Here is a 26,419-nt window from a genome sequence, read left to right as displayed (position 1 = left end):
AGATAAGTTATTGGCCTTGGCTGTATCAAAATAAGCAGCCTAACATTTATCTCATTATTTGCAATGAAGAGCTAGATAGTAAAACTGCAATAACCATTAGTGTTTATGGTGCATATATTGGTATGAGAATGTAGGAATGTGATGTATTAGAAAAGTGCCTCACTTGTAATATTTATACCATCTGCCATATCTGGTCATTCTGATTTAGGTTTGCTGTTATTAGATTCACCATTTCAGTTAAATGCATGCTGATTTATTTAAAAGGCCGTAGGTAATTCCTCCCCATTTGCTTCTCACAATGAGGTAGTGCTCTTTCTCCAATGGTCACATTGTTGAAAAGATATAAAATTCTAGTAAATGTAAGTAGATTTGTTAGAGTTCCCATAACCCTGTGTGGACCAGCAAAATGCCATATTTTTTTACTGCAATTATGATGATAGCATATAATCTCTGGTATCTCTCCTCTTTGACATTGCTAGGGTGCTGAACATTTTCTTCGTGGAACTAGTGTATCTAAATTTGATGAGTGACTATTGTACTGAATTTATTACTATTTCATTAAGGTGCAAGGACCACTGAGTAATATACCTACTAGTGAAACATTTTAATAAACCACCCAACTGCAAAAACTACACAGAATGATGTCTTGAATATTAATATCTTATGTGTTTTCTCTGTCTCAAATGAAGGCCAGTTAGCCAGGTGTGTGTGTGTGTGTGTGTGTGTGTGTGTGTGTGTGTGTCAAATGAAGGCCAGTTAGCCAGGTGTGTGTGTGTGTGTGTGTGTGTGTGTGTGTGTGTGTGTGTGTGTAGATTATGACACTGTTCTCTTCTCCCCCCTATCCTGAAATAAAATAAGCATTTCTAAAATAATCATAATTGGTTTATTAAGAATTAGTTACTTGAAACACAGCTTGCTTTTCTCACATATGATAAGTGTAGGTGAACAGTTTTATTCAATTCCATCTTCATGGATTTTTAAAATACTTTCAACACCATTGACTCACCACCTAGATATGATTGTGGAGCCATTTAACAAATTGTTATTGGCTAGAGGGATTTTTGACAAATAGAACTGGCCAGCGAATGTTCATTAGATATAAAATTAACATTAGGTGCTCTCCATGGAAGCAAAATATGATCACTAGTGTACTCAGTATACATTAACAATTTATTATGATATGAATATAACAGAGGGAAACATTCCACGTGGAAAAAATATATCTAAAAAGAAAGAAAGTGATGAGACTTACCAAACAAAAGCGCTGGCAGGTCGATAGACACACAAACAAACACAAACATACACACAAAATTCTAGCTTTCGCAACAAACGGTTGCTTCGTCAGGAAAGAGGGAAGGAGAGGGAAAGATGAAAGGAAGTGGGTTTTAAGGGAGAGGGTAAGGAGTCATTCCAATCCCGGGAGCGGAAAGACTTACCTTAGGGGGAAAAAAGGACGGGTTACACTCGCACACACACACATATCCATCCGCATATACACAGACACAAGCAGACATGTCTTGAAAGTTATTAATGTACAATATGAACAGCAAGGGTCTCAACACACGTGACTGGGGTATACCCAACACTACTTCTACATCTGACGATGACTCTCTGTCCAGGATAACATACTGTGTCCTCCCTAGTGCAGTGTTACGTTGCCTTATGCTTAATTACAGACTTACTATTTTATCAGTTGATTTGTTTTCACCACGTAACACCCACTGTTTACGCCCTTCTTCATTGCTGAGCGATGTATCACTTTTCGTTCTAACGCCGCAACTCTTCCTTTCCTATATCTTTACTACTTTTTATCTATATAAATGATGAACTATTGGTTTTGACATTTAACAACTTGTTAATGATTGTGGAAGTACAACAGGCATCAGGTCCCACCTAATGTGTCGCCCGCCTATACGTTTTACAAGAACCTTTCAAGACTCGATCGATCTTTTTACAAAGAGAAAGCAGAATATCTCTTCCTTTGACGTTGTCCAACAACGATCTAGGAAGCTTGACGCCCTCGCGGCCCAGGCTCTTCCACGGCTCGCGGTAGTTTGCAGCATTTGTTTTATTCCTTGCCCACTTGCCGCTACGTCGAACTTTCGTGGTGATCGTTGGGCAACGTCTTCCACGTTATCTGCAACATAAATAAACTTTCTTCCCACAGTATTTCTGAAAACCCAAAAACAAACTTAAGGAACATAATAATAATAACTGTTCTTACAATTATTCGTATAAGTTTTGGTCTATTTAATGAGGGGTGGGACAGGCCTAAGCCTTGTGACACCACACTAGCAAAAAGTCCAGTCACAAATTTCACATGATACCCCCATATGATCGAGCTTTTGACAATAAGCAAAGATGTGGTACTGACTCAAATGCTTTTCAGAAATCAAGAAGAACTGCATCTACCTGATTGCCTTGATCCAAAGCTTTCAGTATGTCATGTGAGAAAAGTGAGAGCTGAGTTTCACATGATTGATGTTTTTGAAATCCGTGCTGGTTTGCATTGAGAAGATCATTCTGTTAAATATTGGATGGTAGTTGTGTGGATAACTTCTACTACCCTTCTTGTAGATAGGTGTGACTGAGCTTTTTTCCAAGAACTGGGCACAGTATTTTGTTCAAGAGATCTACATTATATTATATTTCGAAGAGGGGCTAACTCGGCTGCAAATGCAATATAAAATCTGACACTGATTCCACTGGGCCTGCGAGTTTTGCTCAGTTTTAACAATTTCAGCTGTTTCTCAACACCACTACCACTGATACTTATTTCATTCATCGTTTCAGTGGTTTGAGAATTAAATCAGGACAATTATCCTGGGTTTTCCTTTGTAAAGGATAGTTTAAAACATAGTTAAATATTTCAGCTTTCGCTTTGCTACCCTCAATTTCAGTTCCCGTCTCATTTGCTAGGGACTGGACATTAACTTTGGCACCTCTAACAGCCTTTACATACGACCAGAATTTCTTTGGGTTCTGTAAAAGATCATTTGACAATTTTCAGTTACAGTTGTTATTGAAGGCATCAGGCAGTCAGCATCTCTCATTCTATAGCCCTACATTTTGTTTTACACATATTATGGAGTAGCCTCTGTTTCTTTAGAAGTATCTTTACAATGACTGTATACCATGGAGGTTCCCACCCATAATGGACTGTTCTACTGGGTATGTATCTATCCAGTGTGTGGTCAACTATTCTTTTAAACTTGAGCCGGAGCTCCTCTACGTTCTCCTGCCCTGTGCTGAAAGTTTCAAGTTCCTATTTGGGATATGATGCTACTAATTTTTTATGTATTTTACTGCACAGATATATCTTGCTGCCTGGTTTAGTTGTCCTTTGTACTTTGGTAATCATTGCTGCCACAACTGCATCATGGTCACTGATACCAGTTTCAGTGTGGATGTCCTCAAAGAGGTCAGGTCTGTTTGTTGTCATTAGATTCAATATGTTTTGATCATGAGAGGGTTCCTAACCATCTGCTCCAGGTAGTTTTCAGAGAAGCCGTTTAGTATGGTTGTAAAGTATGTCTTATCATGCCCATCACTGACAAAACTCTAATTTTCCTAATTGATTGTTGGATGATTAGAGTCTCCACCAATGATTACAGTATGATTGGGGAACTTATTTACAAGTGAACTGAGGTTTTCTCTAAACTGATACCGAGTCTTGCCCAAACCACCTCACATATAGCTTCAATTTCTGTCTCAGTGGATTCGAGTTTCTTGTCTATTGAGACAAATACACCACCTCCATTTGCCATTTTCCTATCCTTTCAATATACACTTAAATTGTCTCTAGAAATCTCACTGCTGTCAATTTCAAGTTTCCACCAGCTTTCTGTGCCTGGTATTATGTGAGCTTCACTGCTTTTCATAAGTGCTTCAAACTACCATTTCGCTGCAAATGCTGCAGCAGTTTACCATTAGGATTTCAGTACTCTCACCTTTGAGAGGCATTCCTTTCGATCTAACACTGATGCTTCTCGGATTCGTACAAGTATTGTTATCTGGATTGGATGGAGAGTTGCCTAATCTAAAAAACTCTTGTTTGCACCCCACACACAGTCAGTTACCTGAGTAGCAGCCTCTGATGTGTAGTGCACACCTTTCTGTAAAAACTACCTGGAACACACAGTTTGGAACCCCACTCATGGTGGAAATATTATGTTGGTGAACAAGTTCCTAGCATTTCTGTTTCACATGTTGGTATCCTGGTTGCTGTGGGTTTATTTATCCATTGTAATTTTTTATTTGTAGTTCACTGACGCTATCTGAATTTACATATTGTCATTTGGAGACAGTGAGTGGAGCTGTGGGCGCTAGAAAATGGAGTACCAAATGGAGAAATCGAAACATTTCTGATGTATTCATCTGTTTAGTTCAGTAGAGGGGTGGCAGCAGCTTTGACTGCCAGAAACATTTGTGCTATGTATGGGAATAATGCTGTTGGATAGAGCAGGGTAATAAAATGGTTTCCCCATTTTAAGGAGGATCATTATGACATTGACTCTCCACATTCAGGAAGACATTCAGGGTTTGATGAAGATAGTTTAAATGTATTAATCCCCTATGATCCACAACACTGTACTCGAGAATTAGCAGAGCTGATGAACTGTAATCATTTCGCCTTCATGCAACATTTGCATGCAGTGGGGAAAATTCGAAAATTGAGTTTATGGGTACCACATGCTCTAAGCCAAAATCACAAAAATCAGTGAGTGGGCTTATGCACATCTCCGCTTGGTTATTATCAATTGGCTTGAGAACAACACGTCCATTCCTATCCTGTATCATTACTGATAACAAGAAATGATGTCCTTATGCTAACATAAAGAAAAGAAAGGGAAGGTTGAGCCCAAACAAAGTAGCAGCTCCCCACACAAAGACCTGCACACATCAATGAAAGATAATGTTATGCATCTGGTGGAACAGTGCTAGTGTGGTGTACCATGAATTGCTTCCGCGAGGGACATTTATTCTCAGCAACTGAGATGCCTCGCAGACTCAGTCCAAGAACAACAACCAAGAAGACTGTGTAAAGAGATGCTGCTTCACAATAACACCCGCTTGCATTCTGCTAGATTGACAAATGACACTATACGGGAGTTTGATTTCAAAGTCATTACACACCCACCTTATTCACTTGATCTTAGATTTTCACCTTTTCTGCGCTCTATCAAACAACCTTCAAGTAACTAGCTTTCTGGATAAAAATGCACTCGGAACATGGCTTGATGAGCTTTTCACCTCAGAATCACATGATTTCTACTGTTGCAGAATTGAAAAGTTAACCCAGCATTGGCTGACTGTTGTCAATAGTGAAGGACAATATATTACTGATGACTAAAGTCTCTGTTGTGGGGTATCTGTTGAGTTTATTAAACTTCTGCCAAATGCTATGAACTTATGCACCAGCCCAATGTATTAGATCTAGTGATGTCAAACAGACCTCACCTCTTTGAGGAAGTCCAGATTTAAACTGCTATCAGTGACCATGAGGCAGTTACAGTGACAATGAATACTAAAACACACAGCGCAACTAAAAGAAGCAGAAAGATTTATGTCATATCTCAATGAGGAACTTGAAACTTTTAGCTCTGGACAGGAGCATCTAGAGGAACTACGACTCAAGTTTAAAAGAATAGTTGTCCATGCACTGGATGGATATGTACCCAGTAGGACAGTTCATACTGGAGAGATCTTCCATGGTACACAGTCACTGAAACAAAACTTCTAAAGAAATGCATGCTACTGAATAATAGGTATAAAACAGAGCATTGGGCTATAGATACAGAGCTGCTGAAGAAATGCATTTGACAGTCAAGAGAGCAATGTGTGAAGCCTTCAATGACAACTGCAGCAGAATATTGTCAAATGATCTTTCATAAAACCCAAAGAAATTCTTGTCATACGTAAAGGCTGTTAGTGGCACCAAAGTTAATGTCCAGTCATTCATGGATGGGACAGGAATTGAAGTTCATAGTACCAAAGCAAAAGCAGAAATGCTTAATACTGTTTTGAAATGTTCATTTACTGACCCAGCAGTATTGCCCCAATTTAATTCTCATACCACTGAGAAGATTAGTGAAATAGATACTTGTGCAGGTGACATTGAGAAGCAGTTAAAATTGTGAAAATTGAGCAAAGACCCGGGGCCTGATGGATTCCCTGTCAGATTCTATACCCAATTTGCAGCTGAGTTAGCCACCCTGTGGACTGCAGTCTATCATAGTACATGCTTGCCATCTCTTTATTGTAGAATTTTTGTATATATTTTGACGTCAAATATAATGAAGAATCTAGAACAGAGCGACCTCCTCCATACCAACCAGCATGGATTTTTAAATATGGACTATGTGAAACACAGTTCACACTTTTCTCACATGACATCTTGAAAGCTGTGGTAGTCACGTAGATGCAGTATTTCTCAATTTATGAAAAGCATTTGACTCCAATACCACACCTACACTTATTATAAAAGTACAATCATATTGGGTATAAGGTGAAATATGTGACTGGACTGAGGATTTCTTTGTAGGGAGCATGCGGCCTGTTATCTTCAATGGAGAGTCATCGACAGATGTAGAAGTAACTTGGGATGTACCCCAGTGAAATGTGATAGGTCCCTTGCTCTTCATATTGTATGTTAATCATCTTTCAGACAATATTAATAGCAACACCAATCTTTTCACTGATGATGCAATTACCTTCAGTGAAGTACAGTCTGAATAAAGCTGTACAAATATTCATTCAGACCTTGATAAGATTTCAAAGTGATGGAATGATTGACAATGTTTTAAGTGTTCCAAAATGTAAAACTGTGCACTTCACGAAATGAAAACATGTAGTATCCTCTAAATGTAATATCACTGAGTCACAGTTGGGATCTGTAAGTTCATACAAATACCTGAGGCATAACACTTAGTAGGGACATGAAATGGAATGATCACATAGGCTCAGTCATTGGTAAAGCAAGTAGGAGACTGCAGTTTATTGGTAGAATCCTAGGAAAATGCAATCAGTCAACAAAGGATATTGCTTATAAATCACTTGTGTGACCCACCATAGAATATTGCTCAAGTGTGTGGGAGCGTACCAAATACAACTAGCAGGGGATATAGAATGTATACAGTGCAGGGGAGCATGAATGATCACAGGTTTGTTTGACCCACAGGAGAGTGTCACAGAGATGTTGAAAGAGCTCAACTGGCAGACTCTTGACTAAATGGAAACTATCCTGACAAAGTCAACTAACAAAGCTCTGTGAACCGGCTTTAAATGTTGACGCTAGGAATATACGAGAGTCAGTCCATAAGTTGTGACAACTATGCTATATCGTGCTAACTTGTGTCATCACCGTATTCACAGTAAATACATTTGAAAGCCTGCAGCAAACAGTGCTGAAATCAACTCATAAATTGTGACTGTACCTCTAAAGACATTACAGGATCTTATTGAAATTGAGTTGTGCCTCATAATTATTGTGTCACCCTGCTCAGTATGCTATTATTGTTGATCTGATAATATATGAGATCATTTTGTTAAAAATTACATTCAGTTCCATTCATATTGAACTTTGTCCATCTTCAGTTAATGACAGTCTAATTGTTATAAAAATCAGAATGACACTATTAATTACTACAGTGTTGCATCATGTGTGGAATCCACACACAGTACGATGTTGCATTCTACATTGAGCATTGATTTCCTATCAGAGAGTACTGATCAGTACAAATTTGTTAAATTTACATTCACATTTTGTTTGAGCTCCACAATAACATTTTCATTGATAGAGGAGCAGTGAGTTTGCCTAGTTGCTCATTGATCCAATTGTTTGCAGTGCTAAATGCTTGTTAGACATTATGATGACATGGTTACTTAAAAATATATATAAATTTTCTTTAAACATAATAATGGTCAGTTACTAAAATGTCTTAGATTATCAATGCATTCTTCTGACTGTGTGCATGCTACTTTTATGGGTAAAAAGTGGATCAAATAACCTATTATTTAAGCAAATAATGTACTCCTCTTTATACATATCTTCATTGAAATGTTGCTGTTTTTTTTTTAGGTAGTATGGTGAGTCTTTTTTTGCAGAAAGGACACCACTTGTTGATTTGCCTTCTGTTTTGTTAGTGGGCAGAAGCATATTTTAACTTTTGCTTTAAAAATGATATGTCACAATAGAAAGTCGTAATGAAAAAGACTTCACATTTTTCACCAAACCATATAAAATAATCACACCATGATATGCTTGATACAAAATGAGAGCCCTTGTACAAGTAAGTGCAATTACACACATTTTTCAGAGAACAAGAGAACCACAAACTGCTTGTAAAGACATGCAAATTATGATGTGTATCTGTGGGCTGCAAATTACTAACTAAATCTTGGCACATTTTTTACTATTGTTCATAATCTACATGTTTGCACCAGAATATTCTGAAACCTCCATTGTCAGACTAATTATTGTATTAAAATCCAGTTTTCTTGACAGAGAAAATTTAGATGAAATTGTGTGTTTTTGTAAATAGAAAAATTTAAGAGCCAAAATGATTGAAAAGATATGGGAAATGACCATGAATTGAATATTGCAGTTTCCAGAAAATAACACAGAAAAGCTGGTTTTCATTATTTCATTGGTTTGTTGCAATGCAGTAGGTGATAATGACTCAGCAGTCAGCCCAGCATATAGCAAGAACGTCTCCAGCAGCTAAAGTGCTATAATATGATGATCTTATTCTATATAATGATATGGATACACAGCTGCATTAAATGTTATTGGACCATATTGAATCATAAAAAATCAGTGTTTCATATCATTCGCAAACAACAATTTTTAATGTATTTTACTGACATTGTTGGCCATTTCATGTACAAGTGAATGATTCCTTGTCATTGACCACATATTGTTTCTGAATATAGATTATTTGTTGCTCTATTGCCTTGGCATCGTCAGCGAACACTAAAACCACAATGTACAGATATGTGAATGGCTCGAAGACGTCTTAAGTAATAGGACCTAGTGTGTTGTCCTCGAAGGCGAGTGTTGATGAGACAAGGCTATCATCAGGAGTCCCCTGAGAGGTGTGATAGGACCGCTGTTGTTCTCTACATACATAAATGGTTTGGTGGACAGGGTGGGCGGCAGTCTGCAGTTGTTTGCTGATGATGCCGTGATGTACAGTAAGGTGTCAAAGTTGAGTGACTATAGTAAGAAACAAGACGACTTACACAAAATTTACAGTTGGTGTGATGAATGGCAGCTAGCCCCAAATGTGGAAAAATGTTAGATAATGTGGATGAGTAGGAAGAACAAACCTTTAATGTTTGGATACAGTATTACTAGTGTCCAGCTTGACACAGTCAAGTCATTTAAATATCTGGGTGTAAAGTTGCAAAGCGATATGTGGTGGAATGAGAATGTGACAACTGTGGTGGGGATGGAAAATGGTAGACTTCGGTGTATTGGGAAAATTTTAGGAAAGAGTTGTCCACCTGTAAAAGAGACCACATGTAGGGCACTTGGGCGATCTATTCTTGAGCACTTCTCAAGTGTTTGGGATCTGTACCAGGGTAGATTGAAGGAAGACGTTAAAGCAATTCAGAGGAGGGCTGCCAGATTTGATACCGGTAGCTTCGAACAAAACATAAGTGTTATAGAGATGGGAATCGCTGGAAGGAAGGTGGCATTCTTCTTGTGAAAAAATATTGAGAACGTTTAGAGAACTGGCATTTGAAGCTGACTGCTGAACAGTTCTGCTGCCACCGTCATTTTTCCCTCGATCTATTTGCGAATGGAACAGGAGGGCAAATTACAAGCAGTGGTCCAAGGTACCCGCTGTCACACATCTTATGGTGGCTTGTGGAGTATCTGTGTGTATGTAGATGCAGATGTAGCTCAATCAAACGTAAAACAGTTGTACTGATCATGAAGACTGATGAGACTCACTACATTTTTTACCTTAAGAAGAGTGCTGTAGTTTCACTATCAAAAAATGAGAGCAAGTAATATGGAAAAAAAGTACTAATTATTTTCAAGTGAGACACTTGCATGCTGCCTGAAATGTACATAAATGCACAAGAACATCTCATTCATGACTTTCTTCAACACACACACACACACACACACACACACACACACACACACACACACACACACACACACACACACACACGTGAGAATTGTCTCTGGGTCAGGCCGTGGCAGCCAGAGACAGTGGTTTTTTGGGTGTGCTTTAGTAGTCTTTTTGTTCTGCCTGTCTGCGACTCAACATCTCTGCTATATTGTATATGTCTTAGTTATATATTAATTGTCTAACATTTTGTGTGTTTACTCACATTTCAGATGGAAAGGAAGTATCTACAAGCTCCTTTGGCCAAATTTTTTTCTTTATGGTGCTGTTTATTTCGCACTCAGTTGTGTGTATAGGTTTGTACTGAGTGAAGAAAATAGGCGGTAAGTGGTCAAATATTCACTGATTATACTGATATTAAAAGTGCATATTTATTTGAGCTTCAGATTTGTTTTCATTGTTTTCCGACCTGTCTTGGGTGTACTCTAGCACTGTGGACAACACTTTCTTAGTTTGGCTTCCTTTTAAGACTCTTTTTATGAAATTTAGTGATTTACAGGCAAAACTGCTTAAAATTTGGACATGAGTGAATGTTCCTGGTCATACTGTGTTATAAATACAGATTTTACTTTCAGAGTGTAGGTTCACATCTATCCTAGAACTGTACTAAGTAAAATTTAAAGAAATCTAGGTTGAACGTACCGTTGGTGGCTAGACTTTTGAGATACTGTATTCCACTGAACAGATAATGTATCTGGTGGTGTACGAGGTGCGACAATAAAGTAATGAGACTGATGTGAAAGAAAAAAATGTTGCTTACCATTTTAGTCAAGTTTAGTGTTGTCTCCTTCAAAGTAGTTCCCTTCTGATTGCACACAATTTTTCCAGCGCTTCTGCCACTGATGGTAACATTTCTGGAACTCATCTTCTGTAATATCCTCAAAGTCCCTCGTCACAGATTTTTGGACATCTTGTGTTGTTTATGTTGTTTGACCGCCGTTTTGACTCTTGTAAATAGAAAAAAGTCACATGGAGTGATAGCCGGTGAATAGGGTGGCTGTGGTAGTACTGAAATTTGTTTTTAGGTTAAAAATTGCTGTACTGACAGAGCAGTATGGGATGGCGCATTATGATGATGCAGATCTTCAATTATTACTAGACGAACCATTTCTCGATTGACGTTCAGTTCTTCTGCAATCATTTCCACGGATAATCTTCGATCAGATTGTACGAGTTCACACACCCTGGCCAAGTTGACATCTGTCCGTGAGGTTGATGGTCGTCCACTGCGGTCTTCATCTACAACATTCGTTCTGCCTTCACTAAACACTTTATGCCAACAAAAAACTTGAGCTCTTGACATAACCTCCTCTCCAAAACCCTTCTGAAGCTTACCGTAAGTTGTCGTCACATTTTCACCCAATTTAACACAAAAAGAAATGGCATACCATTGCACAATATTATGTGGTTCCATTTCTGTGACAAGAGACACAAACACGTGTTAACTTATTACAGCACAACTCATGACTGAGCAGCTTCATCGATGTGTCGCTTGGACTAGAAGCAGCCTATAGACCAAGATCAAAGATATTGTGCCTATGCAAGCCTGCAGAGTTGCCACATCTTGCAAGGAAAATAAGTCTCATCACTTTATTGTCGCACCTCATATATGTGCAGTCACAACACAGGAACATCATAGACATGTTTAATTTTATAATCACTATCCCACTGAACATGTAGATGGTGTATATATGCAGCCACAATGCTGAAACATCACAAACATTTTTAATTCTAGAATCACTCATGAACGGAAAAGAATGAGTTTAAATGGAGTGTGATTGTGAGAGCCCATTATATTGAGCAGTCTGTTGGATATTCTTCTCAATACTACAGAGTTCCTCAGATATAGTTAAAGTATGTAAATCAGTGACAAAGTAGGACATTGAGGGGTGATAACATACAGTTAGTATGGGTGTGATGCTGCCCAGTCACTGATTCTTACATGAACGATGCGTGACGTTGCTGAGTAGTGGAAACAACGCTATCATTGGTCAGTGGACAGTTTTATTCGATTTTTCGGAATGTGAAATATAGTGCATTTAATGTGATGATCCAGAGTTACTTTTCCTGGATTTGGATCTGACTTATTTTTGCTCAGTAGCAAAATGAATGTGAATGTTTATGAAAACTTTTTCAGCAATAGTATGCTTCCCACACTGACACAGTTGTTTGGAGCCAGACCTGTTCTGTAGGTGAGTGACAATGCTCTTGTCCACAAAGCTCAAACTGTCACATTGTGACTTGAAGAAAATAGCCTATGTTAGTTGGACTGGACTGCTTAAAAACCCAAGCTGAACCTAGTTGGACAAATTTGGGATAAACTAAAGTGTTGTGCATGTACCCGATCAGTTGCTCAAAAACACCAACTGCCTTTCTTGAAGATTAAATTTTATAACAATTGCAAAAGGTGGTCCTACCTGCTATTAGTTGTGTGTCTGGCATCTTTGGAACAATGAGTAATGGGTGTCCAGAAACTTTGGGCAATATGGAATTACATCACAGTGAAATGTTAGCTGGTAATTTCACCGGGGTTGTTAGTGAAGGCCAGTAATTTTGAAGGCAACGTTTTGTCCACAAGCTTTCAATTTCCAATAGGTGTCTGGCAGTAAATTATGCAATAGAAATGCTCAGCTGAAATTCTCCTCATTCCAATCTCGTAATTTCCCTGCCATTTCACATCCAGTTCAGATCCCCTTACAGTATATTTTTTTGTGACTCCATTCTTTTCTCCAGACACTTCTTGCCTTACAATTTTTTGAAATGTGAGTGCACTCATGAGAAATTGTACTAAAGATGTATACTTTGTTGAGGAGAGAGCACTCTTTTTGTCATTTGGCATGTAACTTGACCGTGGCATTGTTTGACCTATTGCTGGCAGTTGGTCTGACAGTCTAGTACAAGATGTGCAACACACATGATATGAGTGTATTTGATGACAGTCATTTTGTGGGTGCTGATGTTTAGAAGACGTTACTGCATAGTAGTGCTGCCATTGAGCTTTTCAGGCTCCTCTATATTGAGAGTACTGTGAGTAACTCAGTTTCAGATAATTCTTTGCCAGTGTCGTCTGTCATGGACAACTGTGCTGATGAAAGGGACCAACTGTTGACAGTCACGTAGTTTAACTGTGCAATGCCATCCACATTGCAGAAAATCAATCACCAATCCAGTGCTAAACAATAGCAAACAGTGAACAGCCTTGCCAATCAGAACCATCACTTCACTATTTGGTACAGAAACCATTGCCCCTCATGCAGATTAACTGTTGTGATGGTGTTCGCAAGTCTTTGTTCCATCATAAGTTAATTAACACTGTCCAAACAGTTAAAACTACAAAAGAAACAAAACACTTCTCTGGTCTCCGTGTAACTATCTGAAACACAAGTAAACAGTTTAACTCCCTCAAGGGAATTGTGAGTTCATAGGCTGTGGAATAGGAGTATGTGTTGTTACGTTTTGTACCAGGAAAGGAACAGCAGTAGTGAGAATGCAAATTCTGTTGGTTACATTGTCCATGTAGAAAATGATGACATTGTCTTGGATCATACAGTAGATCATCTGTAAGTGATGGCACTGTGATACTAGAACACCCGAGAACAGTGCAGCTCCGAAAATTCACTTATCTGTAAAGTAATTGGCTCATGAAGCAAGTGTGTGGTATAAGCTGGCCTAGACAATGAGTAAAACTGGGACTGTCTACCATGAGAAACTGTTGAGAATGTATCAATCAAAGTCAACAGAAAAGTTGTGCTGATGGAGTGTTTCAGTACAAAGTGGCTGAGGCATGTCAACACCATGTGACTCCACAATGGATAGGAAAGCTGGTACTAATCATTCTGTTGGAATACAGTTTTTAACTGTTGCAGCTCACCTAGCTGGTTGTCAGGTCCTGGGATTACATGTGCTTTACGTACCTGGCAGTGTAAGACCCCACCACTTTGCATAAAACTTAAGAATTCAATATGGCTGGTCATACTAGGTGCCCAGCCCTCAAAAATAGCCCTTTGCTCCAGGACACATAGATATTAGACTATTTAGTAGCTGTAAGTTAAACTGGAGAAAGATTAAATTTGTATCCACTTGAAGATTCAGTTCACCATGGAACTAGAAAACAATGGCAGCTTGTTATTTCAAAATGTTATGATTAAAGGAAATGATGACATAATGTTGAGCCATTGTGCCTACTGCAAACCAACTCGCAGAGTTTTAATACGAGTGCAAAAGCTGTCATCACCTATGCAAAGTGGTGGGGTCTTACACTGCCAGGTACGTAAAGCACATGTAATCCCAGGACCTGACAACCAGCTAGGTGAGCTGCAACAGTTAAAAACTGTATTCCAACAGAATGATTAGTCAGATAAACAGATACATAATAATGCTTTCTGGTCAAAGTGACTTAAGTGTAGGAATGTAAATAAAGATGCAGAAACAACCACTGCAATGGCCTTCCTGCCTTATTTTGGCAGCGTGCATTCAAGAATCAAAAAGACTCTTAATATGACATTAATTGCACTTTTATGTTCATCTGCAAAATTGAGAAACAGTCTTGGCACTAGAAAGCATGGTGTACACAGGATCCCATGACAGTCTTATATTGGGCAGAGACGTTGCATTGTGCAAGAATGTTGTGCCGAATACCATAGACAAATATGTCAGGACCAGCCTGGTAAATCAGCTGAGGTAGAGTACTGCCTGATTGTGGAGCCTTACATGTTCTAAAGAAACATTGAAGATTTTTTCTTTGTATCATCACTCTGGGATTGCATTTATAAGGAAGTCATACATGTCTGCACAGCAGGGATGTAGGATTCCAAATAAGTACTGTCTGGAATGTAGCACTGGCTGCCATTAAATTAATATGTGATGAACAACCACCTCAGATTTCTGACCTGACACAGTGAACTGCAGAGAGTTAATTCAGCTTTCAACTACAGCAGCATCTGGCAGCAGTCATTTCCCACTGTGCACATGCAGAATGCCTCTCTCTGTCTCCCAGCAGTGGCACTAAGATCGCTACTTTCATCTAACTGTGAGTGCCTCTGTGTGTGTAATTTGTGCTCCTGGCTTTGAGAAATTCTGATGCCGCTAACACATGAGTATAACCGATCACTTCTTGCAATAGTAAACATAGCAATAGCAACTTCATGGAGGTTTTGAACTGTTGTTTTGACTAAATATTTGGTGACTTGCACCATTTTATGTAGCAGCAAAGTGAAGAAGTGTTTTTGCAGTAGTTCAACTTGTTGTATGGAACGAAAAAAAAAATCCAAAAGCTTCAAATGCATCCATTCCAAAAATGTTAAGCATTGTGTTGTTATATACGGTGCCTTGCTATCAGTGCACATACAGCAATCTGGTGTATTAAATCATTTTATCTCCAAAAACTTTACTGTCATCTGTAAATTAAGTCCCATGAAAGAATTAAAAAATCTTTAATTGTGTAGTTTCTTCATTGTACACCACTTGTTACAGAAATGTTTCCAGTATGCCAGAAACCTCTTCATTTTGAATTTTCTCTAAACATTGCTCTGTATACATTACAGACACTTCTAACAATTTTGTTTACCTATTGGTACGAAAAAGTGATACATTAAATGTTGATAGTTTCTGAAACTTGTTAATTAACATTAGGTTTTCTGCTGAAACTATGTGCATATGTTAAGTTTTGCTTTGGAAGCCTCTACATCATGACTGTCAGTCTATTATGTTGCTTCCTTGTATCTCATGATAATTAGAATCTTTTATGTTAATTCATTCTGACCTGAATAGCTCACTACTCAACCCTCCATCCCCCCCACCCCACCCCTCTCCTGTACCACGGAAAAAACAACTCCTCATATATGTTAGGTTGGTGCATAAGTTCGTAGCATTTTTGTTTTGTTTTGCAATTTGGTATTCTGGTTGCTACAGATTTATTTATTGATTGTCATTCTGTTATTTGTAGTTTACTGTTGCTATTTGAGTTTACATATTGTCATTTTGTCATTTAGAGATGAAGAGTGGAGCCGTGTACACCAGAAAATGTACTGCCTAGTGGAGAAATTGGAACTTTTCTGACATATTCTTCTGTTTGAGTTCAAGTGGGGCGACAGTAGCACAGGCAGTCCAGAAACATCTGCACCGTATATTATGGGGATAATGCCATTGGATAGTGTGTAGCAAGAAAATGGTTTTTCCATTTTAAGGAGAATCATTTTGACGTTAGTGACTCCCCGCATTCAGAAAAACCTTCCAGGTTGGGTGGACATCATTTAAATGCATTAATTCACAATGATCCACTTCAGTGTACTCTAGAACTGGCAAATGTGATGAACTGTGATGTGATCATTCCACCATCATGCGAAATTTGCATGCAATGGGGAAGGTTGAGAAATCAGGTGTGTGGGTACTGTCTGCTCTAACAAGGGAATGGGCCAGTAAGACATGCCAAAACCTAGCCTGAAATTTTTTACACTGGAAGAAGACAACGAAAGAAATGCACTGCCAAAATTTTATCTGCTAAGGATTTTGTAAAAGATGTTGAAGTTACACATTTTTTGCCACGTGAAGAACAGCTTATAACAGCAGTTTGTACAGCTCTGCCTGCCTAGTGTGCAACTTGGCGAATCACTCACGCAGTGCTGCATAGTGGAATTATCTGGAGTTCACAGACACAAATTTTAAGCACCTAAAGCCTGTTTTACATTGGAGCGAATGGAAGCAAGCATATGCGAATGAGCATTTGTAGAAAATTCACTTGTATATGGGTAGAATTGTTTATACTAGAGGGAACGGAAGAGAACATGAGGTATTGAACATTGCCTGTGAAAGCTGTGTTATTAGTCTTCAGTTTTTGGAGCTAATATTTGGCATACAGGATACAACTCTATCTTGTTAGAGCCGCAATGCGAAACTTTGATATTCAATGAGGATTATTATGTGTGGCAAGCGCACTGTTCTTGACGGAGTTTGCAAAATGGCACAGGGAAGGAAGAATTTAAGTGTCTCAATTTGTATGAAAGCGTGGCATGCTTGGAGATCATGCTCTTTACACGGAATTGCATCTCCATCTCTCCTTAGCATTGGTCTAAAATTTTCCTTGTATGTTGGCTGCCATTTTTCCCTGGCTTCTCATTACCATTGAGGGGGAATTTATAACCAGAACACTAATTACTGACTTCGAGCATCATCTTGAGGTGACACGGCTAGTGATTCCACTACTTGTGTAAGGTCTAATGGTCATATTCTTTTTTCTTTCCCCAAAAAAACAAGTGGTCTAGTGGCAAAGCACGTGCTTCTGCGCTCCAGAGAGCATGGGATCAAAACCTGTTCAGACCACAACTTTATCACTATGATTTTTAATCGAGCGTTCACTTCTCACAGATGTTGGACTGGCCACAAAAGACATGTGGTTCGCATTCCACGTTAAACTGCAGGTCTCAGTTTTCTGATTAGGTAACTGGGGTGGGTTAGGGACACATAATTAGCTGCAGTGGCATCCAGTTGGAAGACCTGCAAGAGGCGTACTGGGAACACCAGACAGAATTCTCTTTTGCTCGTGCTTGTTAGCTTGTTTGCTCTGGTGAAAACCTGGCTTAAACTATACAAACATTTTTTTGAATAACTTCATATCAACAGTTCAGTTCTTGGACATGTAATTCTGATAAAGTGGCTTGCAGAGAAAATAAACTCATTACAGTGTTTGATGTCACAGATGACTTCCAGCAATGAGGACTTGTAATTTCTTGAAATGAAATGTGTCCGGCAGTGCCACATTTTATAACAATTCCTGTAGGCCTTTCCTTATAATAATGTTTGAATGTTGTATATTTGACTATCAGTGAAACAGTTCTTTGTTTATTCCCTGTAGTCGTCACAAAAATGCGAAGTGTCTATTGAGTGACAAAAACAAACATTTTTCATGTGCCAGGTACACCGGACAAAGGAAAAATTGATTCAGTCAGGTATTTCATGGTGAGCACTAGTTTTACTTAGACAGAACTGGGATGGAGTCAGAAATGGTCCCAGCCATTTTTCTGCACATTGTACTGCATTAAAGGCATACTTGATCAAATTCGTAAAGCGTGACGAAGAAAACTGGTAATGTACAAATGACTACAGCTTGAGAATACTGTTCTGCTGATAAACCTGAAATGAGAGAAGGTATCAGAAATTATGTGTCTGATACTTTCCTGAAAAATCTTGTCCACTGTCAAAAAAATTCTTTATTGAGAGGTTGAATCGCTTCAGTAGTTCCAGGCGGAATCCACATTACATCTACAGATTTTTCATTATCCTCAAGAAAAACAGAGGTATCATTATGTCCAGACCATGAGTCCAACAATAGCAATGAATTAGTTTCTGGAGCTGGTAGGAATATGTTTCAAATGAAATGTTGAAAATTATTTGTTCCCATTTTTCCAGATTTTGAAACATCGATTGTAAGATTTTTGCAACTAAACAGTCCATTTCTTATTTTTGGTCCTAATTTGCCTTACAGTTCTTGAAGACAGATATACAGCTGCAGAAACAGTAAACCACTCATACTTATCATTGGCATTATTGTAAATGAATGTGTCATTGCATTCATTGATTGGGCAACCGACTCCATCTTTTTTTCACACCGAAATGATAAAGTGCAGTGTGCATGCAGTTATTTTATGGAACCTGACTGATCAGCATTATAAACAGCAGTCTCAGGGATAACAGCAAGTTTCATATTTATGTCAGCTATGAATTTCTCTACAGCATTGTCTTCGCTGGCAAGTGCTCTACACGTTTATGCGACATAAACTTTGTAATTTTGTGACTTTCTATGCTGTATGATTTCTTGAACCTGCATAGCCAGGTTGCTGAAGCCTGGAAATTAACAATTTCATGTCAGATGCAATTCGGAGGGCACAATCTCATAGATCTCCATTAGTAGCAGTGCATAGCCTCTCACGAGCAGTTCTAAATCTTTCAAACAGTTTTTCATTTAGATGGTTCCATGTTTCGTTTGGCGCATATTTCCTACTTCTGTAATTCATTCTATACCTTTCGTACAGTTCACGTTCCGATTTTATGAAACAAAAATGCTTTTACATACTGCATAACTTGAAGCGTTTTTTCCCCCCTCCTTTATTTAACCAATATTTTACTGCCTCTTCTTTGTCACTGAAAGCTGTTGCAGTACGTGTTTTTTTTTTTTAGGCTTGGAAGGTATTCTTCATCAGAACTATTACTGGCATAAGTGATGTCATCTGAACCATGATTCATGGAGTCATTTGCTATTCCTTCTCAAGTATCCACAATTTCAAATGAAATGCCGATATCATTCAAATGAATGTAATGGAAATCAACTAACAAATGACACATGTACATCTTCAGGAGAAGTAAGTGATTTCAGCTGGAAACCAAATTCTTCATACTTCATCAATGCTAAATTGAGAATGTTAATTGGATTCCACATTACTGTGAAACTGGAAGAAAGAAAAAGGTACTATCAGCAGGCATCCCTTACGAAAACAAAATAAATATTAATTCGGCTATATCTGTATTGTCAGTACTTACCAATACTGTAAAAAGCAGCTGATAATTTGTAATGTTATTTGAATCACTAATTCGAGAGAATAGTAACTGTGTGCTGTAGTGTCACAGAAACTATCAGTGAACAGTAACTTGAAACATCCTTTACAAATTACAAACAGGTTGTCATGATTCCTGTTTACAAATGTATCACTGACCTCGGCTGTGTGTGTGTGCCTAGTTGTGCTGCACAATTGGTACAGCGCCACTAGCGGTGTACATTTCTACCGCCGCCTGGCACACTACGAATTTGGCAATTTTCATCTTATACATGCAGTGCTTCTTAGCAGCTAAAATTTTGACAGTGCATTTCTTTTGTTGTCTTCTTCCTAAGTAAAAAATTTGAGGGTAGGTTTCAACATGTCTTATTGGACCATTCCCTTGTAGGCCAAAATCACAAGACCCGAGCGCATCCACAAAAAATAATGTGAAGCATCTGGTGCAGTAATGATAGCGTGGTTTTCTACGAATTACTTCCCTGCGGTGTAACCGTCACTGCTGACATTTATTGTCAACAACTGAGACATCTTGCAGATGCAGTCCAAGAACAATGTCCAGGAAGACTACTTAAAGTGATGCTGCTGCATGATAATGCCTGCCTGCATTATTTTAGACTGACAAAAAACACTATACAAGAGTTTGGTTTCAAAGTCATTCCACACTCACCTTATTCACTTGATCTTGCACCCTCAGATTTTCAGCTTTCCAGCTCTCTGTTGAACAACTTCAAGGAACTTCCTTCCTGAATGGAAATGCTCTCCAAACATGGCTCAATGAGTTCTTTGCCTCAAAACCATGTGATTTTTACAGTTGTGGAATCAGGAAGTTACCACAGCATTGGCAGACTGTTGTGAATAGTGAAAGAGAATATATTATTGATGTCAAAAGTCTCTGCTATGTGTATCTGTTGTGGCTATTAAAATTATGGAAAAACACTATGAACATATGCACCAACCAATGTCTGTTGTCTCCTTACTTGGACAGCATATCAGCAAACATGTAATGATAATGATGTTGTCCAGAGTGTTATTGTTACTCACTTAATTATTGGTAGTATAGTTACATATGACACTATAGTTTTTCATATTATACTGCCCTTTGAAGGATTAATGTGTCTAAAGAAACAAAATTATTGATATGATTATTAGACTAATGGCAACTACACTTCCTTTCACAGTCAATTAATGTGCTGACTTTTGTTTATTTTCAGGTTGTTTGAAAAAATTTGTCTTCACTGTCAGACATACGCAGACTTGATACCAATTGCTTTTATACTTGGTTTCTATGTTTCAATAGTCATCAAACGATGGTGGGACCAGTATATGTGCATGCCATGGCCTGATAACTTGGCCATGTTTGTTAGCACACTTATACCTGGACAGGTATGGTTATTAATGCCACTAATAGTATTTATTTTTAATTCAGTGGGAAGGACTGAAGAGAACAACTGGCTAAGGTTGGCTTGAATTTTTGCAACTATGTGTCTTGTGTCAGAAGTTCTTGTTAGTTATGTACATGTGTGTACAGTAAAATGCGTGCCAAATATCTCGCAACCATTTAATGACAGTAAAATCTACCATTATTTCTGATAAGCATGAGAAAAACGGACTGGTTAAAATTGAAACGAGCACTTTAGTTCTGGATAACCAGTATATTTTGGTATTTTTTTTTGTCTTGGTTACAACAGGTGTTTTCTATTTTTTACCAGTAATGGAAAAAACTGAAATACCAACTAGTCATAGCAGAAATGCTAAAATGTTTGGTTTTTAATGTAAGGAGAAAGTTTAAAACTTAGCAATTCATTCATAGTTAACAATAAATAGAAAATAGCTCATGTCTTCATAATATGCCTTTATTTTTGTATAGCTTTTGAAAATGGGCAGACTGGCATGAAAAATAGAGTTCTTCAACCTCAGTTTTCACACTCTAGCACTGACTATTCATAATACCCAAATAATCCTTGATTACAACATGATTTTTAGCAGCATTTCAAAAAATTAGAATCAGTAGGAGAATAAAGGTGATTTTTTGTAGTATTCAACCATTTATCACTTTCCGGGGCAAGCAGCGAATGGTTGATGGACTAAGTTTTCTTTAATTTGCCTATTTAATTTAATATTTTCATTCTGTGAGTCTTCAAACTGAGGGAGTCAAAATTCTTTTATATTTATCAATCTCTACATTTATTACAGGAAATGGTAGGGATAAAAACCAAAAATTGGTTATTTCAGAAACTGGTTACTCTAAGCAGTCTTAACTCTCAGGTTAAGCTGGTATTGACAAAAAATTATGTAACCAGATACAGATTACTTCAATGATAACTGCCATCTCTACTTTCTGATTCTTGTGACTGACGCCCTAGGAAAAAACGAGTAGGTGTAAAAGCTCAGAATAGCTTTACTGTCCCCAGCATATTAAATCTTGTTTTCTGAATGGTGTCCTTAGGTTTTGAAGTGTGCAGTCCTCATAATGTGTCCTATTAAATATTTTATTTTCATGTTCAAGAAAACATTAACACTTTAATTTCTTTTAAGTATTATGAAATACAAATTGAATTAGAAAACTTATAAGTGTCTTTGTTTATTCACATGCCTTTTCTATTTCAAATTGTGAATAAATAGCCAAGGGATGCCTAGGTTGTGTAAATGAAATATTTTCAAGGATCTTTCTTTCTCGCGAATTATATTGCCAATCTAGGCAACCATTTCATATTCAAGCAGCTACTTGTTTCCTGGGAGGGAAGTTTTTGAAGCAGTTGACTTAAAAAGGAAAGTGTGTGTGAAAACAATGTGATTATGAAATCTTCAGAATCTTTGAACTGTGTTTCTGCTTGCTGTGTCTTCATATTGTTTCTCAAAGTATAACTCTTTGCTTTAACTGTAATAAATTTTAGTGTTTTAATTTTAGTTTCCTTTCTTCCTGTTTCTTTTTGACCAGATGATACGAAGAAAAATAAGATGAAATATGTGAAAGCTCTTAATGTAACTCACATTAATATTACAAATGCAAAAGTAACTTTGTGTGTTTAGTTTTTATGACTAAACCACTGAACTGATTTTCATAAAATTTGGTATGGAGATAGCTGGAATGTTTGGGAAGAACATAGGATACTTAAGAAAGTGTATAGTACAGAATACATATTGATTTGAAAAATATAACGTGAAATAGGGAACAATAATTACTTTTGAAAAAGCTATTTGGTCTTTGACTTTTGAGCTTTATCATATTTGTAATAATGGATAGTGCTTTTATTGTTTGATATGTTCTACATAACACAGTTCAATATAATGAATACAATGCTTATGGAGCAGTCATCTACACATTTAATCAATACTTCCATACTAATATCAGTCACAAACTCATCGCATTTTTGCTGCTGAGTGTCATATGTCCCTTATAACTTGTTTGGTGCATTGAAATTTTCATGAATTGGTCTTGGTCATATTGTTAGTGTTGCTTTTTCACAATAGTGGGTTCCCGGTCAAGTCTGGATGTGTGTTTGCTCTTATCGTATTATCATCACCACTGAAGTGGCATCAAATAAAAAAACTTGCACCAAACTGCTGAACATCCCAGTTGGGGTCTCCTGGCCAATAAAACCGTATGCGCATTTCATTTCATTTCATTTTGCTGATATGCGAGTGCAGCCATGGCTAACTGCTAGAATACAGTGCTTATACAATCCCCAATGTGTTCAGTCCATGCCAATCCATACTTTCTGTTTTCATGACTCTACTGCTAAACCAATTCCAATGTTATTTGGTTGGGAGATAGCTTGAACCCTGAGGAAGAACACAGGATACTGTAGAGAGATGTATATTTTTCAGTATTATTAATATTTTTGAATATGGTATACACTAGTGGCAATCAGACAATGCTGGTGTGATGGTTGGTGACTCTTAGTGTCTATAGGTTATTTCGTGATAGTGCAAATCTGAAGTCATTGTGTGCGTGGTTTATGACATTGAGTTGCTACACCATCCAGGATTGCTGGAGAGTTTTGGTGGAAATACAACAATAAAATCAGCCAGTAAGCCAGAGGACCTTATTTACAACTGTTGCCCTCAGGCTCGCAAATATAAGTCTGATTTAGCACACAGTTCCAAAAGAGCTCAAGCTGCTAAAGTTACTCAAATCCAGCAAATGTCAGAGCAATCTCATGTCTGCCAGAACTTGGATGCAGAAAGTCAGGTGGCCTTAAGAGCTATAGAGACATAAGAGCAGTCATGAGCCAGTTGCATTTTAAATGTTGAGAATCATGTATCCCTTACAGGTTTCAAAACACTTGAAGTTTTTTTTTTTTGAGGCTGTACAACAAATGGAGAGTCATACCCTTTCATGTGCAATGTGGCAGGCTGCTGATGAGGCTGCATTTGAATATGATCTATTATCTGACTGTGTTAATCATAAGTTAGTCATTGTTGGGGGTGGATCAAAAATGTAGGCACCATAGTGCATTACAACGGAAGCTCTGGTGGCAAAATCTCACATAAAGAACTAGGCGAGCCAGAAAAAAACCCTAAAAACTCTACTTATACATGAATGTGATGAATCGAGGCATTTTTTAAATATAATTAAAAAATGGAATGCATGATTTAAGATTTTACATTCATCAAAATAATAGAAACGCATTCATTATGTACCTGCATACAGCTTATAAATATGTCCTTACAGCACTGTACACACAGACACCTCATAAAATTACTAGCTTACTCATCACTCATCATAACAAAACTACTCATATGTGAGCAAAGCAATGGGTAGCAGCTAGTAAGCATATAATTCATACGGTTATAAAGCTCAGTGTGTAATAATTCTTGGAATATTGTGAAATATTAAGCATTTTCATAAGAAAATTAAGTTTCAGAAGTGAATGAAATCTATCTAAGGTGGAGTGCGATAACAAATAAACTGAATCAAACGGTGGAAATCCAGGATAAATGATGACAATATTATGAAAAGGATAGATTGCTACTCAGTATACAGCGGATATTCTGAGTTGAAGACAGGCAAAACAGAAAGACTGCTACATAAGTAAGCTTTCAGCTAGAAAGCCGCCTTCTGGATAAGACAAAAATACACACACACACACACACACACACACACACACACACACACACACACACACGTATGTTGACACAAACACTTTCATTTATGTGAATATGCGTATGCATGTTTTCTAATTCAGAAGAAGGCCTTTTGGCCAAAAGCTTACTTGTTTAGCATTCTTTTTGTTGTGCCTGTCTATGAATCAACATCTCCAGTATAGGTGAGTAGAAATCTACGCTTTTCATAATATTATAAACAATTAAACTGGCACATTTATTTGCTTGATTTCATATTGTTTTGAAAAGATTATCTAGCCATGACCAAAATTGTTTCAGGTGACATAGTTTTGTGAAAAGGAAACTCGTTCTTAAATTTAACACCATCACTGTTGTCTGTCTGTGGTTTTTGGACACTCACCATTGGTGCCCTTGGCCTGTTGGCCAATGTCTTCTTGTCGTGTCCATTTCTGGTAGATATAAATGGTGACAAGGAAAAAGGTTACAGTGTCTTGTGGATGTGAAACTCGTGCAACTTGTGGAACCGCAGCAGCAGCAGCTGCTGGAACAGCATTTTGCCACGTTTTGTGTTTCTGATGATGCTCTTAAGACAGTTGCTCTTCCTTTTCTGGGCTTCCCTGGAGACATTTTTCTTGCTAAAGAAGCTGGCTCCCCTCTCAAATCGAGTTGCACTCACATTCAAGAAAATGTGTTCATTGATGTTGAACTATTATTCGCAACACTTCCATGTGGTTGTGTCATGCCTCAAGATCCATCAATACCACAAGCAACCGGATCAGTCATACAGCTCATGGGTGACGGATTTGCAGGGACTAAGTCGGCATTGTGATTTCGCTTGCACAAACCTGTCTTGAAAAACCTCATATTCAGAGTCCTTGATTTGAAATGTAGTCCAATTGACCCCCAGTATGGAAGTATGCACTGCAGCCCTTGAGCTGGACAATCCTTCCTTGGACGATATTTTGAAAATCGCACGCTCTGTCGACATTTCACAGGCAACAAATGCAGGTGGCAGCGGTTCAACCACCACCAGAGGGTCAAAATTCTCATAAATCTTTATCTTTTGGTATAATAATTCATCACTTTCAGATATGCCAGTGGCTTCTGAGCAGCCAGTCACACTGAGTAAGCAGTGGGGTCTCCCATCTTGTCCTGACTGCTTCACAATGCGCCACTGTACAGACTGACCAGATCACACTGTGAAAATTTTGGATCAGCAATGAATGCCCAGACACATACGGAAACCTCCCCCATGCCATCCAGATCACCTCCTGCTATGATAAACCTTGCCAATGCATATTTACAGGTAACACTGGATGATGAATCACAACACATATGGTTATCAATATACCCTTTGGCTTGTGTAAATACAAGTTTTTGCTCTTTGGCATCTTTTCTGCTCCAGCAATCTTCCAGAGATACCTAGAACAGTTAACCACATCCATTCCCAATTGTACCAATTACTTAGATGATATAATGGCTATGTGTGCTATGCGCCAGGACCAGCGCAACGTGTGCATCCTCTTTACTATTTAGGGTGCATCCATTCTCTCAACAATGACCTCTCACATCACCTTTTCCCAGCACATTGCCTTACATCCCGTGTTCCTTCTCCCAGATGGCAAGCTCCTCTGCCGGGACACAGTCTGTGCCTCCAATTCA

The 26,419-nt window shown here is 38.1% G+C and overlaps 1 protein-coding gene across 4 annotated transcripts in view; it reads left to right on the top strand.

Moving 5' to 3' along the window:
- The window catches only part of LOC126259893 (uncharacterized), a 526,255-nt gene that overhangs the window by 410,183 nt on the left and 89,653 nt on the right, over window positions 1-26,419 (top strand). For all 4 annotated transcript variants that reach the window (XM_049956973.1, XM_049956970.1, XM_049956971.1 and 1 more), the window contains 2 exons: window positions 10,358-10,468; window positions 20,902-21,073. In XM_049956973.1, coding sequence (XP_049812930.1) covers window positions 10,358-10,468; window positions 20,902-21,073 — 283 coding nt within the window. The remainder of the gene's footprint in view (window positions 1-10,357; window positions 10,469-20,901; window positions 21,074-26,419) is intronic.

The sequence above is a fragment of the Schistocerca nitens genome, chromosome 5 (assembly GCF_023898315.1).
Source record: "Schistocerca nitens isolate TAMUIC-IGC-003100 chromosome 5, iqSchNite1.1, whole genome shotgun sequence".
NCBI lineage: Eukaryota > Metazoa > Arthropoda > Insecta > Orthoptera > Acrididae > Schistocerca > Schistocerca nitens.
The sequence above is the reverse complement of the archived record's forward strand: the minus strand, read 5'-3'. Positions and strand labels throughout refer to the sequence as shown.